General features: G+C 44.1%; 1 protein-coding gene across 2 annotated transcripts in view; it reads right to left on the reverse strand.

Annotated features, from left to right (window-relative positions):
* tpcn1 (two pore segment channel 1) overlaps window positions 1–13170 on the reverse strand; it is a 32368-nt gene that overhangs the window by 4730 nt on the left and 14468 nt on the right. For both annotated transcript variants that reach the window (XM_084177305.1, XM_084177304.1), the window contains exons 2-18: window positions 12947–13083; window positions 12404–12580; window positions 12143–12256; window positions 11806–11936; window positions 11598–11686; window positions 11357–11391; window positions 11182–11240; window positions 8955–9054; window positions 8762–8878; window positions 8546–8670; window positions 8416–8464; window positions 1792–1855; window positions 1636–1680; window positions 1414–1470; window positions 1178–1231; window positions 987–1059; window positions 762–869 (exon numbers count right to left, since the gene is read on the reverse strand). In XM_084177305.1, coding sequence (XP_084033431.1) covers window positions 762–869; window positions 987–1059; window positions 1178–1231; window positions 1414–1470; window positions 1636–1680; window positions 1792–1855; window positions 8416–8464; window positions 8546–8670; window positions 8762–8878; window positions 8955–9054; window positions 11182–11240; window positions 11357–11391; window positions 11598–11686; window positions 11806–11936; window positions 12143–12256; window positions 12404–12580; window positions 12947–13083 — 1534 coding nt within the window. The remainder of the gene's footprint in view (window positions 1–761; window positions 870–986; window positions 1060–1177; window positions 1232–1413; window positions 1471–1635; window positions 1681–1791; window positions 1856–8415; window positions 8465–8545; window positions 8671–8761; window positions 8879–8954; window positions 9055–11181; window positions 11241–11356; window positions 11392–11597; window positions 11687–11805; window positions 11937–12142; window positions 12257–12403; window positions 12581–12946; window positions 13084–13170) is intronic.

A 13170-nucleotide genomic window follows, 5' to 3' on the forward strand; every position in this document is an offset into this window, starting at 1 on the left:
TGGTGACACTGTCTGTGATTGATTTAGAATTCAAGGCACACTTAACCAGCATGGCTACCACAGCATTCTGCAGCGATACGCCATCTCATCTGGTTTGCACTTAGTGGGACTATCATTTGTTTTTCAACAGGACAATGACCCAACACACCTCCAGGCTGTGTAAGGGCTATTTGACCAAGAAGGAGAGTGATGGAATGCTGCATCAGATGACCTGGCCTCCACAATCACCCGACCTCAACCCAATTGAGATGGTTTGGGTAGAGTTGGACCGCAGAGTGAAGGAAAAGCAACCAAAAAAGTGCTCAGCTTATGTAGGAACTCCTTCAAGACTATTGGAAAAGCATTCCAGGTGAAGCTGGTTGAGAGAATGCCAAGAGTGTGCAAAACTGTCATCAAGGCAAAGGGTGTCTACTTTGAAAAATATTAAATATATTTTGATTAGTTTAACATTTTTGGTTACTACATTATTCCACATGTGTTATTTCATAGTTCTGATGTTTTCACTATTATTCTACATTGTAGAAAATAGTAAAAATAAAGAAAAACCCTTGAATGAGTAGGTGTGTCCAAACCTTTGACTGGTACTGTATATATAAGCTGTTTGTAATTGTCTGTAATAAGCATTTTGTAGAGAGGTAGTGACCAGAGAAATATCTTCGTCTGAAGTGCATAGGCCAGTTTTATTAGGAAATAAATGAAAAAGTGTATGAATGAGAGAATAGCAGCGGTCCCAGTACGTGTGTGTTGTCGTGGTAACCCACCTGAGTAGCTGCAGCGGTCTGAGAACCACAATAAAGTAGAAGGGCTCCATGTCGAAGGCCAGGGCAATCAAGCCCAGAAAGGCAAACACCGTCACAGAGAAGTCAAACCTGGTGAGGCGAACACAGAGACATTTATGGCCATTAAGCTACTGAATAAACACAGTGGACATGCTAAGGGTTGAGGGTTAGGGTTAAGGCGTTAAGGGTTTAATGGTCAGTACTCACAGGTTCCAGCCGGAGCTGAAGTAGGCCAACGGTCCCATGCCCGTTATCTTCAACAACACCTCCACCCCATAGACTAGAGATTGAAAAAGAGCGAGAGAGAGGAGTAAAAATGTGTGTTCTCACTAGTGACGAAAAGGATGTGGCTCTGTGTGTGTGTGTGTGTAAGTGTGTGTGTTTGTGCCTGATCTTACTGGTGAGGAAGATGATGTAACTCCAGGGGACTATTCTGGACGAGGAGAATCCACCTGCCAAGGGAGGGGCCAGGACAGAGATCAGAAACAACCTTACTGTTCAACATGTAGGTCTCTACTTGACATTTAGGGACGATTTCCTGGACCCAGATTAAACCTAGTCCTGAATTAAAAAGCATGCACAATAGAGAATCTGCATTAAAAGTACTTTATATTCTGGGAATAGGTTTAGTTACTATTCAACATGTAGGTCTCTACTAGGATCCACACTCCGTTGACGGCCACCACCACATCTACAGGGGAGAGAGAGGAGAGAATTGTGTCCTAGGGTTAGTCCTGTCCGAGAGTTAAGTTTTGTCTTAGAGTTAAGTCTTGTACCAGATTTAAGTCTTGTTCTAGGTTGACAACACAGATGATAGCACTATAGCTAATACTACTAATAATGGATGTCCACTCACACATTGTGTACTGGAAGGCTTTAGACTTGACCAGCAGGTTGATGCCTGGTAGAAACATTAACAGAAGGATGTCAGTCAGTCTGAGTCACCTCAGATACGAGGAGAGGAACACAGCAGTGGATGGGATGGAAGAAAGAAGGGAAAAATACAAGTCACCTTTGAAGATAAGAAAAGTAGTGTGTGGAAGATCATCAAACCAGTGTTCCCCGCTCCGCCGTGCCTACAAAGTACAATCACATGCACGCACGCACGCACGCAAGCACACACACATCAGTGAGGTGTATATATACACTCCCCATCATATTTATTTGGTCAATGGAGCTAAAACTTCTAATTTGGCTCTATACTCCAGCATTTTGGATTGGAGACCAAATGTTTCGTATTTTCATACATATCTGTTTTACCGTTTAGAAGTGAAAGCACTTTATGTATCTAGTCCCCCCATTTGAAGGTGTTATAAGTATTTGGAGAAATTCACTTATATGTGTATTAAAGTAGTCAAAAGTTTAGTATTTTGTCCCATATTCCTAGCACGCAATGATTACATCAAGCTTGTGCCTCTACAAACTTGTTGGATGCATTTGGATTTTGTTTTTGTTGTGTTTCGGATTATGTTGTGCCCAATTAAGATTAAAGGGATACTTCAGGATTTTGGCAATGAGGCCCTTTATCTACTTCCTCAGAGTCATTTTTATGTGTCTGCATGCGGTTTGAAGGAAATTGGTAAGTAGCGCTAGCACAATTGCTAACTAGCTTTCGCACAATGACTGGAAGTTTATGGGTATCTGCTAGCACGCTAGCAGATACCCATAGACTTCGAGTCATTGTGCGAACGCTAGTTAGCATTGACTCGTGAAAATACCTCTAACTTCCTTCTTACTGGACACAGAGACATAAAAATGTTATCCACGAGTTCAGCTGACTCTGGGGAAGTATATGTATTTATTTATTTATTTATTTCACCTTTATTTAACCAGGTAAACCTGGCCAAGATAAAGCAAAGCAGTGCGATAAAAACAACAACACAGAGTTACATATGGGGTAAAACAAAACATAGTCAAAAATACAACAGAAAATATATATACAGTGTGTGCAAATGTAGCAAGTTATGGAGGTAAGGCAATAAATATGCTATAGTGAAAAATAATTACAATTAGTATTAACACTGGAATGATAGATGTGCAAGAGATGATGTGCAAATAGAGATACTGGGGTGCAAATGAGCAAAATAAATAACAATATGGGGATGAGGTAGTTGGGTGGGCTAATTTCAGATGGGCTGTGTACAGGTGCAGTGATCAGTAAGGTGCTCTGACAACTGATGCTTAAAGTTAGTGAGGGAGATAAGAGTCTCCAGCTTCAGAGATTTTTGCAATTCGTTCCAGTCATTGGCAGCAGAGAACTGGAAGGAATGGCGGCCAAAGGAGGTGTTGGCTTTGGGGATGACCAGTGAGATATACCTGCTGGAGCGCATACTACGGGTGGGTGTTGCTATGGTGACCAATGAGCTAAGATAAGGCAGGGATTTGCCTAGCAGTGATTTATAGATGGCCTGGAGCCAGTGGGTTTGGGCAACGAATATGTAGTGAGGACCAGCCAACAAGAGCGTACAGGTCACAGTGGTGGGTAGTATATGGGGCTTTGGTGACAAAACGGATGGCAATGTGATAGACTACATCCAATTTGCTGAGTAGAGTGTTGGAGGCTATTTTGTAAATGACATCACCAAAGTCAAGGATCGGTAGGATAGTCAGTTTTACGAGGGCATGTTTGGCAGCATGAGTGAAGGAGGCTTTGTTGCGAAATAGGAAGCCGATTCTAGATGTAACTTTGGATTGGAGATTCTTAATGTGAGTCTGGAAGGAGAGTTTACAGTCTAACTAGACACCTAGGTATTTGTAGCTGTCCACATACTCTAGGTCAGACCCGTCAAGAGTAGTGATTCTAGTCGGGTGGGCGGGTGCCAGCAGCGTTCGATTGAAGAGCATGCATTTAGTTTTACTAGTGTTTAAGAGCAGTTGGAGGCTACTGAAGGAGTGTTGTATGGCATTGAAGCTCGTTTGGAGGTTTGTTAACACAGTGTCCAATGAAGGGCCAGATGTATACAAAATTGTGTCGTCTGCATAGAGGTGGATCTGAGAGTCACCAGCAGCAAGAGCGACATCATTGATATACACGGAGAAAAGAGTCGGCCCAAGAATTGAACCCTGTGGCACCCCCATAGAGACTGCCATAGGTCCAGACAACAGGCCCTCCGATTTGACACATTGAACTCTATCCGAGAAGTAGTTGGTGAACCAGGCGAGGCAGTCATTTGAGAAACCAAGGCTAGTTAGTCTGCCAATAAGAATGCGGAGGTTAACAGAGTCGAAAGCCTTGGCCAGGTCGATGAAGACGGCTGCACAGTACTGTCTATTATCGATCGCGGTTATAATATCGTTTAGGACCTTGAGCGTGGCTGAGGTGCACCCATGACCAGCTCGGAAACCGGATTACATAGCGGAGAAGGTACGGTGGGATTCGAAATGGTCGGTGATCTGTTTGTTAACTTGCCTTTCAAAAACTTTCGAAAGGCAGGGCAGGATGGATATACAGTGAGGGAAAAATCCCTGCTGATCCCCTGCTGATGTTGTATGTTTGCCCACTGACAAAGACATGATCAGTCTATAATTTTAATGGTAGGTTTATTTGAACAGTGAGAGACAGAATAACAACAAAAAAATCCTGAAAAACCCATGTCAAAAATGTTATAAATTGATTTGCATTTTAATGAGGGGAAATAAGTATTTGACCCCCTCTCAATCAGAAAGATTTCTGGCTCCCAGGTGTCTTTTATACAGGTAATGAGCTGAGATTAGGAGCACACTCTTAAAGGGAATGCTCCTAATCTCAGTTTGTTACCTGTATAAAAGACACCTGTCCACAGAAGCAATCAATCAATCAGATTCCAAACTCTCCACCATGGCCAGGACCAAAGAGCTCTCCAAGGATGTCAGGGACAAGATTGTAGACCTACACAAGGCTGGAATGGGCTACAAGACCAAGGTGACAACAGTTGGTGCGATTATTCGCAAATGGAAGAAACACAAAATAACTGTCAATCTCCCTCGGCCTGGGGCTCCTTGCAAGATCTCACCTCGTGGAGTTGCAATGATCATGAGCACGGTGAGGAATCAGCCCAGAACTACACAGTAGGATCTTGTCAATGATCTCAAGGCAGCTGGGACCATAGTCACCAAGAAAACAATTGGTAACACACTACGCCGTGAAGGACTGAAATCCTGCAGCGCACGCAAGGTCCCCCTGCTCAAGAATGCACATATACAGGGCCGTCTGAAGTTTGCCAATGAACATCTGAATGATTCAGAGGAGAACTGGGTGAAAGTGTTGTGGTCAGATGAGACCAAAATCGAACTCTTTGGCATCAACTCAACTCGCCGGGTTTGGAGGAGGAGGAATGCTGCCTATGACCCCAAGCTAAAGTGTTTTAGGGAGCGTTTGACAGTGATGGGGGTGGTCGTTTGACCGCGGACCCGTTACGGACGCAGGCAATAAGGCAGTGATCGCTGAGATCCTGGTTGAAGACAGCGGAGGTGTATTTAGAGGGTAAGTTAGTCAGGATGATATCTATGAGGGTACCCATGTTTACTGATTTAGTGTTGTACCTGGTAGGTTCGTTGATAATTTGCGTGAGATTGAGGGCATCTAGTTTGGATTGTAGGATGGCCGGGGTGTTAAGCATATCCCAATTTAGGTCACCAAGCAGTATGAACTCTGAGGATAAATGGGGGGCAATCAATTCACATATGGTGTCCAGGGCACAGCTGGGGGCTGAGGGGGGTCTGTAGCAAGCGGCAACAGTGAGAGACTTATTTCCGGAAAGGTGGATTTTTAGAAGTAGAAGCTCAAACTGTTTGGGCACAGACCTGGATAGTATGATAGAGCTCTGCAGGCTATCTCTACAGTAGATTGCAACTCCACCCCCTTTGGCAGTTCTATCTAGACAGAAAATGTTGTAGTTGAGGATGGAAATTTCAGAATTTTTGGTGGCCTTCCTAAACCAGGATTCAGACACTGCTAGAACATCAGGGTTGGCGGAGTATGCTAACGCAGTGAATAACTCAAACTTAGGAAGGAGGCTTCTGATGTTAACGTGCAGAAAACCAAGGCTTTTACGGTTACAGAAGTCAACAAATGATAGCTCCTGGGGAGTAGGAGTGATACTGGGGGCTGCAGGGCCTGGGTTAGCCTCTACATCACCAGAGGAACAGAGGAGGACTAGAATAAAGATATGGCTAAAGGCTTTAAGAACTGGTCTTCTAGTGCGTTGGGTACAGAGAATAAAGGGGGCAGATTTACGGGCGTTGTAGAAAAGATTCAGGGCATTATGTACAGACAAGGATATGGAAGGATATGAGTACAGTGGAGGTAAACCTAAGCGTTGGGTAACAATGAAAGAGATAGCATCACTGGAGGCACCGATTGAGCCGGTCTCGGCGTGTATGAGGGGTGGAACAAAGGAACTATTTGAGGCAGTTTGAGAGGGAGTTGGGGTTCTACAGTGAAATTGTATAATAAGAACTAACTGGAATAGCAATAGGCAAGGCATATTGACATGGGAGAGAGGCATAAAGCAATCACAGGTGTTATTAGAGAGAGCTAAGACAACAACTGGTAATGGCGATAGAGTTTGGGCTGAGGCTAAACAGATAAACAGGACAGGGTACCGTGTAAAGGAACAGTCCAGCAGGCATCAGCTGTGCAGCTGAGTGATCATAAGGTCCAGTGAACAGCAATATGTGAGTCCGAGAGCAGTTCAAATTGGTGCTTCAGCACAGCGAGCAGGAAGCACGGTTGTTATTTGCGTGTGCTAGCGAGCGGGGCTAGCAGATGGATCTTCGTGGTCGTCGCAACGGGAAGCCTGTTGAAACCACAGACGATTACGTCGGCAGACCAGTCGTGATGGATCGGCAGGGCTCCGTGTCGACTCTAGGAGGTCCCGTCCGGTTGACAGAGAGGTAGATAGCCGGGAGATGTGCCTGACTCAAGGCTAGCTCAAGGCTGATTAGCCAACAACAACGTTCATTTGGTTGCATCTAGCTAGTTGCGATTATCCAGTGTTAAAGGTCCAGTGATTCAGTGATTCCGGCAGAAAATCCGATAGGGTCTGGGTCGATAACGCGCTGTGCAGACAGTGCAGACTGGCCGATAATAGTCCAGGCTAGAGCTGGCTGGTAGGTAGTGCAGGCCATGGACAATGGAGAAAAGCCGCTAACGGTGGCTAATAGCAAGTAGCTAGTTAGCTGGTTAGCTGGCTACTACCGTCCGGAAGACAGAGAGGTAGATAGCCGGGGCTAGCTCAAGGCTCAAGGCTAACTGGTGCTTCGGGGGCAGTGGTGATTAGCCTACAGCAGATAAAGGGCCTCATTGTCAAAATCTCGACGTATCCCTTTAATCTTAATTGGGCATAACATAATTCGAAACACAACCAAAACAGAATTTGTCCAAATACTTACGAAAACAACACGTTTTCAAATGGGGGGGACTAGACACATAAAGTGCTTTCATTTCTAAACGGTAAAACAGATACACTATACATACAAATGTATGTGGACACCCTTTCAAATCAGTGGATTCTGCTATTTTAGCCACACCCGTTGCTGATATGTGTATAAAATCAAGCACACAGCCATCCAATCTCCATAGATAAACATTGGCAGTAGAATGGCCTTACTGAAGAGCTCAGTGACTTTCAATGTGGCACCATCATAGGATGCCACCTTTCCAACAAGTCAGTTTGTCAAATTTTGTCTGTCCTTGGTTGCAACACTCACTACCGAGTTCCAAACTGCCTCTGGAAGCAACGTCAGGAGCTTCATGAAATGGGTTTCCATGGCCGAGCAGCCGCACACAAGCCTAAGATCACCATGCGCAATGCCAAGCGTCAGCTGGAGTGGTGTAAAGCTCTGGAGCAGTGGAAACGCGTTCTCTGGAGTGATGAATCACGCTTCACCATCTGGCAGTCCGACGGACAAACTTGGGTTTTTGGCGGATGCCAGGAGAACGCTACCTGCCCCAATGCATAGTGCCACCTGTAAAGTTTGGTGGAGGAGGAATAATGGTCTGGGGCTGTTTTTCATGGTTCGGGCTTGGCCCCTTAGCTCCAGTGAAGGGACATTTTAACGCTACAGCATACAATGACATTCTAGACGATTCTGTGCTTCCAACTTTGTTGCAATAATTTGGGGAAGGCCCTTTCCTGTTTCAGCATGACAATGCCCCCGTGCACAAAGCGAGCTCCATACAGAAACGGTTTGTCGAGATTGGTGTGGAAGAACTTGACTGGCCTGCACAGAGCCCTGACCTCAACCCCATCGAACACCTTTGGGATGAATTGGAAAGCCAACTGCGAGCCAGGCCTAATCGCCCAATATCAGTGCCCGACCTCACTAATGCTCGTGGCTGAATGGAAGCAAGTCCCCGCAGCAATGTTCCAACATCTAGTGGAAAGCCTTCCCAGAAGAGTGGAGGCTGCTATAGCGGCAAAGGGGGGACCAACTCCATATTAATATCCATGATTTTGGAATGAGATGTTCGACAAGCAGGTGTCCACATACTTTTGGTCATGTAGTATATGTATGAAAATACCCCAGAATAAAATGAGAAATTCTGTACTGTTGCCTCACATGAAACATTTGATCTCAAATCCAAAATGCTGGAGTATAAAGCCAAATGTACTAATTTTAGCTTCACTGTCCAAATAAAAACGGTTAGGCTTACCTTCCATTTGAGGCCGATTACTTCATAGAATTTATAGAAGTCATCTAGGCTGCAACAGAACATCACACACTTCTTTAAAACAGCAACACTTATAGTATGTGTGTGCTCATACAGTATGTGTGTGTGTTACCTGAGCATGGGTGCTCCTGCAGTGTTAAGGGCCTTGTATGTGAGGAAGCGGTCTCTGGCTGACATACGGGGTCTGTAGAAACGCATTAGACCATCAAACTGCTTCAGAGACACACCCATCGGCCTCTGAGGAGACAACACACAGGAACGAAATGCAACAGTTACACATAAGTTACAACAGCTTACAGACACTAGCTGTGTGTGTGTGTGTGTATACCTGTCTGCTGACCAGCAGTTGGAAGGCATGGTCGATAGCGGAGCGTTTGTGGAGCATCAGAGATTTAAACTTCATCTTCTCAACACCGTTAAACGTATCAAACACCACTGCCAGAAGCTGCAAAACAAACACACTATCAAACCGTGGCCATAGGGTGCACAGGGAGGAAACAACAGCATGTGTGTGTGTGTACCAGGTTCATGATGAAGTAGAGTTCAATGGAAAGGTAGACGATGAAGAAGACACAGGACCAGCGGTTCCTAGAGTACGCTGGCATCATCACGTCTGGGAAGCTAGAGGAAACAGAACACCAGCAATCTCATTAGGCACTATACTGTCTTGAGCGTAATACAATCTCAACAGGCACTAAGCTGTTCAGTGGTGTAAAGTACTTAAAAGAAAGGTTCACCCATTTTGAATGTAATATTGTTTTTGTGCATCTCTGAGTGATGTTCTATCGATTCCCTGGGTCATTTCATGTTTTCATGTGAGTTATTGGCGTTCAAGCAGGCAGAAATCCAGCTGGTATGACGTAGGACTGTGATAAAGTCGCTCTCACTACACTCGAAGTTAATAGGAATACAACTTTTAGATTGCAAAAATTTATATCATACATGTCAGATTTCAATACTGGCTGATGTCATAACTCGGGAGGATGTCTTCTCTCGAATGAGCCATTGATAATATTTTTGCAATATTCGTACCTCGAGAAATGTGTAATTTAATGGAGGTCGTAGCAAATTTTTCCTAATTGTCTGCCTCTTTAGTGCAGTGTGCATTGCATGATGCCGTTGCCAGAGATATTATAGAAAGGAGATAGGAATGCAATGAATCAAAGAACGTATTACGCCCCACCCAGCAGACTGTTGACCAATCGCACTCACGTTGTCATGCTGCGTAAAGCGGTTGCTAAACTAATCGTCACGCAATCCCTTCTCAAAGTTAATGTATATGTCGAGAAACGTGCCTATTTTCCTCGAAAGAACGTAATGTCACGATTCCAAAGCTATAAGATACTACAGATAGCAAGCATTGTTTATGAAATTCGTGCTAATGTTGGGTTTTTCAGCTTGCGCACAATAGACTTCCATTCACTCTGAAGGAGAGCGCTCCTTGTCCCAGAATAGCCCAGAATGCACCGCGCGGTCCATTGTCGTAGCATGGGCAACGTTTCCCAACTCCTCAAACGTATATCTGCCGTTGCAAATGTTAGACTCCACTCCGTGAGGCACATCGATCTGCAGGTTGAACATGGTGAGATTGTAGACTCATAAAATGACAGAGCAGTTTGTTTAGGCGATTTTACAGCTAACTAGTTACGTTAGATGCTGATATTGTCTTTGGTATTATTGTTTGCTAGCTAGCTAGCCAGCCCATAGAGAGAGCATTGAATTGTGGATTTTGTAGTCGACTTGAGCTGCAACAGATTTCCACAACGATTTTCCATGTTGCTACCAACCTTATTATAATGCCAAAATGAAACATTTGTTCACAAAAAATACTGTTCTCACACATTAGTGTTATTTAACGCTGTAAATTACAGCAATTTAGTTTTTTGGGGGTATCTGTACTTTACTTTCATATTTATATTTTTGAAAACTTTGACTTTTTACTCCATACATTTTCCCTGACACCCAAAAGTACCAAAAGCAGGACAGGAAAATGGTCTAATTCACCCACTTATCAAGAGAACATCCCTGGTCATCCCTACTGCCTCTGATCTGGCGGACTCACTAAACACACATGCTTCGTTTGTAAATAATGTCTGAGTGTTGGAGTGTGCCTCTGGCTATCCGTAAAAATACAATAAAAAGAGGAATAAGGAATTTGAAGTGATTTATACTTTTACTTTTGATACTTAAGTATATTTCAAACCAAATACTTTTAGATGTTTACTCAAGTAGTATTTTACTGGGTGACTCATTTTCTTTAAAGGTAACTTTTTACTTTTACTTAAGTAAGACAACTGGGTACTTTTTCCACTACTGATGCTGTCTTGAGAGAGTACTACAATCTCAACAGGCACTATGCTGTCCTGAGAGAGCATTACAATCTCAACAGGCACTATGCTGTCCTGAGAGAGCATTACAATCTCAACAGGCACTATGCTGTCCTGAGAGAGCATTACAATCTCAACAGGCACTATGCTGTCCTGAGAGAGCATTACAATCTCAACAGGCACTATGCTGTCCTGAGAGAGCATTACAATCTCAACAGGCACTATGCTGTCCTGAGAGAGCATTACAATCTCAACAGGCACTATGCTGTCCTGAGAGAGCATTACAATCTCAACAGGCACTATGCTGTCCTGAGAGAGCATTACAATCTCAACAGGCACAGAGTAAGAAACCTGTCAGACTATTAGAGAGACAGGTGTATAAAGTAGGAGTTATGGTGTGTGGTAGATGAGCAAGTCTTACTTTGCGGTGGTCAGGAGCACAAAAAGACTAACGATGCTGTTCTCCAGAGTGTTGAAGTACTGAGAAGAGAAAAGCCAGACAAAACAGTATGAGACAGACCCCTCCAGTTAGCACCAGACTAGCAGTCTACAGAGGCACAACATACTGAAAATATCAGTCAAACTGTTTCACTTACCGGATCAGAAGTGTTAGGGGAGAACAGACAGAAGCCTGTAGAGAGAGAACAGATCCATACTCGGACAGGCACAATAGAACATAATTTATTTTAGATTTCAAGGTAGAGTTGTTTGTAAGGTTGTTTTTAAGATTATATAATTTCCAATGTTTTTGGAGGCTCCTCGAGGATTGTCATTTAGGATCAATGTCATGATCAACTTTGATGAACAGTAAAGATGGTGTGTGTGTGTGTCTCTCACCCAGGATGGCGAAGATGACCATGAAGAAGAGCAGCAGCAGCAGGATATCTATAAAAGGGGGAAGGGACTGGAAGATCTGACGCAGGTTTCTGATTGGTCAAGAGGGTGACAACACACAACAGTTATTCACACATTGGAAACAACAAAGCAGTGCGAGGTAATACAGGTGTGTATGTGATGTATCTGCGGTATATGAGTGTGTGTGTACCTGCGCACGGCACCACAGTATCTGCAGTCCACCAGGAATATGGGTCTGAGAGCTCTGGTCACACGCAAGTGTGATGTCTGCCGGATCAGAACCACTATGGCTTCCACAAACTGGAGCAGCAACACACACGTCTACACACAGGAGAGACCAGCTGTCAGTCATATGAAATGGTGAAACTATAACTGTTTGTAAACCATCTAACTGACAGGCAAGAATGTGTCACTCTTGTAAGTATAAAGGGTCACAAGGGGTCCCTCAGGGATCTATTATGGGACCACTCTTGTTTGCAATCTATATGCACTGCTTGGGATGCTCCTATAAAGTTGTGTGTATGTACCTTCACCATGGTCCTCTTGTGTCTGATGAATGTGTGGAAGCCGAGCCAGCGCAGCTTCATGCAGAGTTCAAACGCCACCATAACCAGAGCCAATAACTCCAGAGTGGCGTGGACCTACAGAGACAGAACACATCCTTTAACCTTTCACCTCCGACCTCTAACCCTAACCCAGCAGGTCCAGAGTGGTGTGGACCTGTGGCAGTGTGTGTGTCAGTGGCAGTGTGTGTGTGTGTGTGTCAGTGGTAGTGTGTGTGTACGTACATAAACATCCAGGCGTAGTGATGGTACAGCGGGAGCCTCAGAGAGAGACAGCACCATCAGTAGGAGTCCTGTTAGCAGCTCCATCATGTAGAACAGGTGGTTGTGAGCAAACAAGTATGCTGCCAGCGCCTTGGGGTTCCGAGGGTGTGTGAAGAACTTATCATTGTTCTCTCCTTCCTATGGACCGACCACACACACTTACATCAGAATTTTGTTTAATAATAAAAGTGTGAAAATATGATACATTTGTTCTACAGCTTTCTACCATTCACCTGAGCTATACCTATAGCTACAAATAAAAGGTACCATGTTTAGCATAGGGGTTTAGCACACAATAAACTCACATGATCTACCCGTCACATAATGCTGATGTGTCCCAACATAGCTTGGCTTTCTTACAGTCAGCTTACAACTTATAACTACCCCATAACATTATAATGTAGCTAATCATTACCATCTAACTTTTAAAGTAAATACCAAGTAGACCGTAATATAGTCTAGCTAGCCAACATGCCAAAATGGCTGTGTGTGTGTGTGGGGTACCTGTAGATAGATGGCTGCTTCCTGGTAGTTCATCTCCCAACTTTGTCGAAGTGAGGCATTATGTGATCTGTAGTTTGGTGGTGGCCCTGGTGTTGGTATCACCTGGTTATTCACTATGTCATACCCCCCTCCTCCATCTACACAGAAGAAACAACCACAACATTATTAATTCATTAACACAAAATAATTAAAGAGCCTCCAAAACATGACAAAGATATATTTAG

Source organism: Coregonus lavaretus, assembly GCF_964263955.1.
Source record: "Coregonus lavaretus genome assembly, chromosome: 14".
Classification (NCBI taxonomy): Eukaryota; Metazoa; Chordata; class Actinopteri; order Salmoniformes; family Salmonidae; genus Coregonus; species Coregonus lavaretus.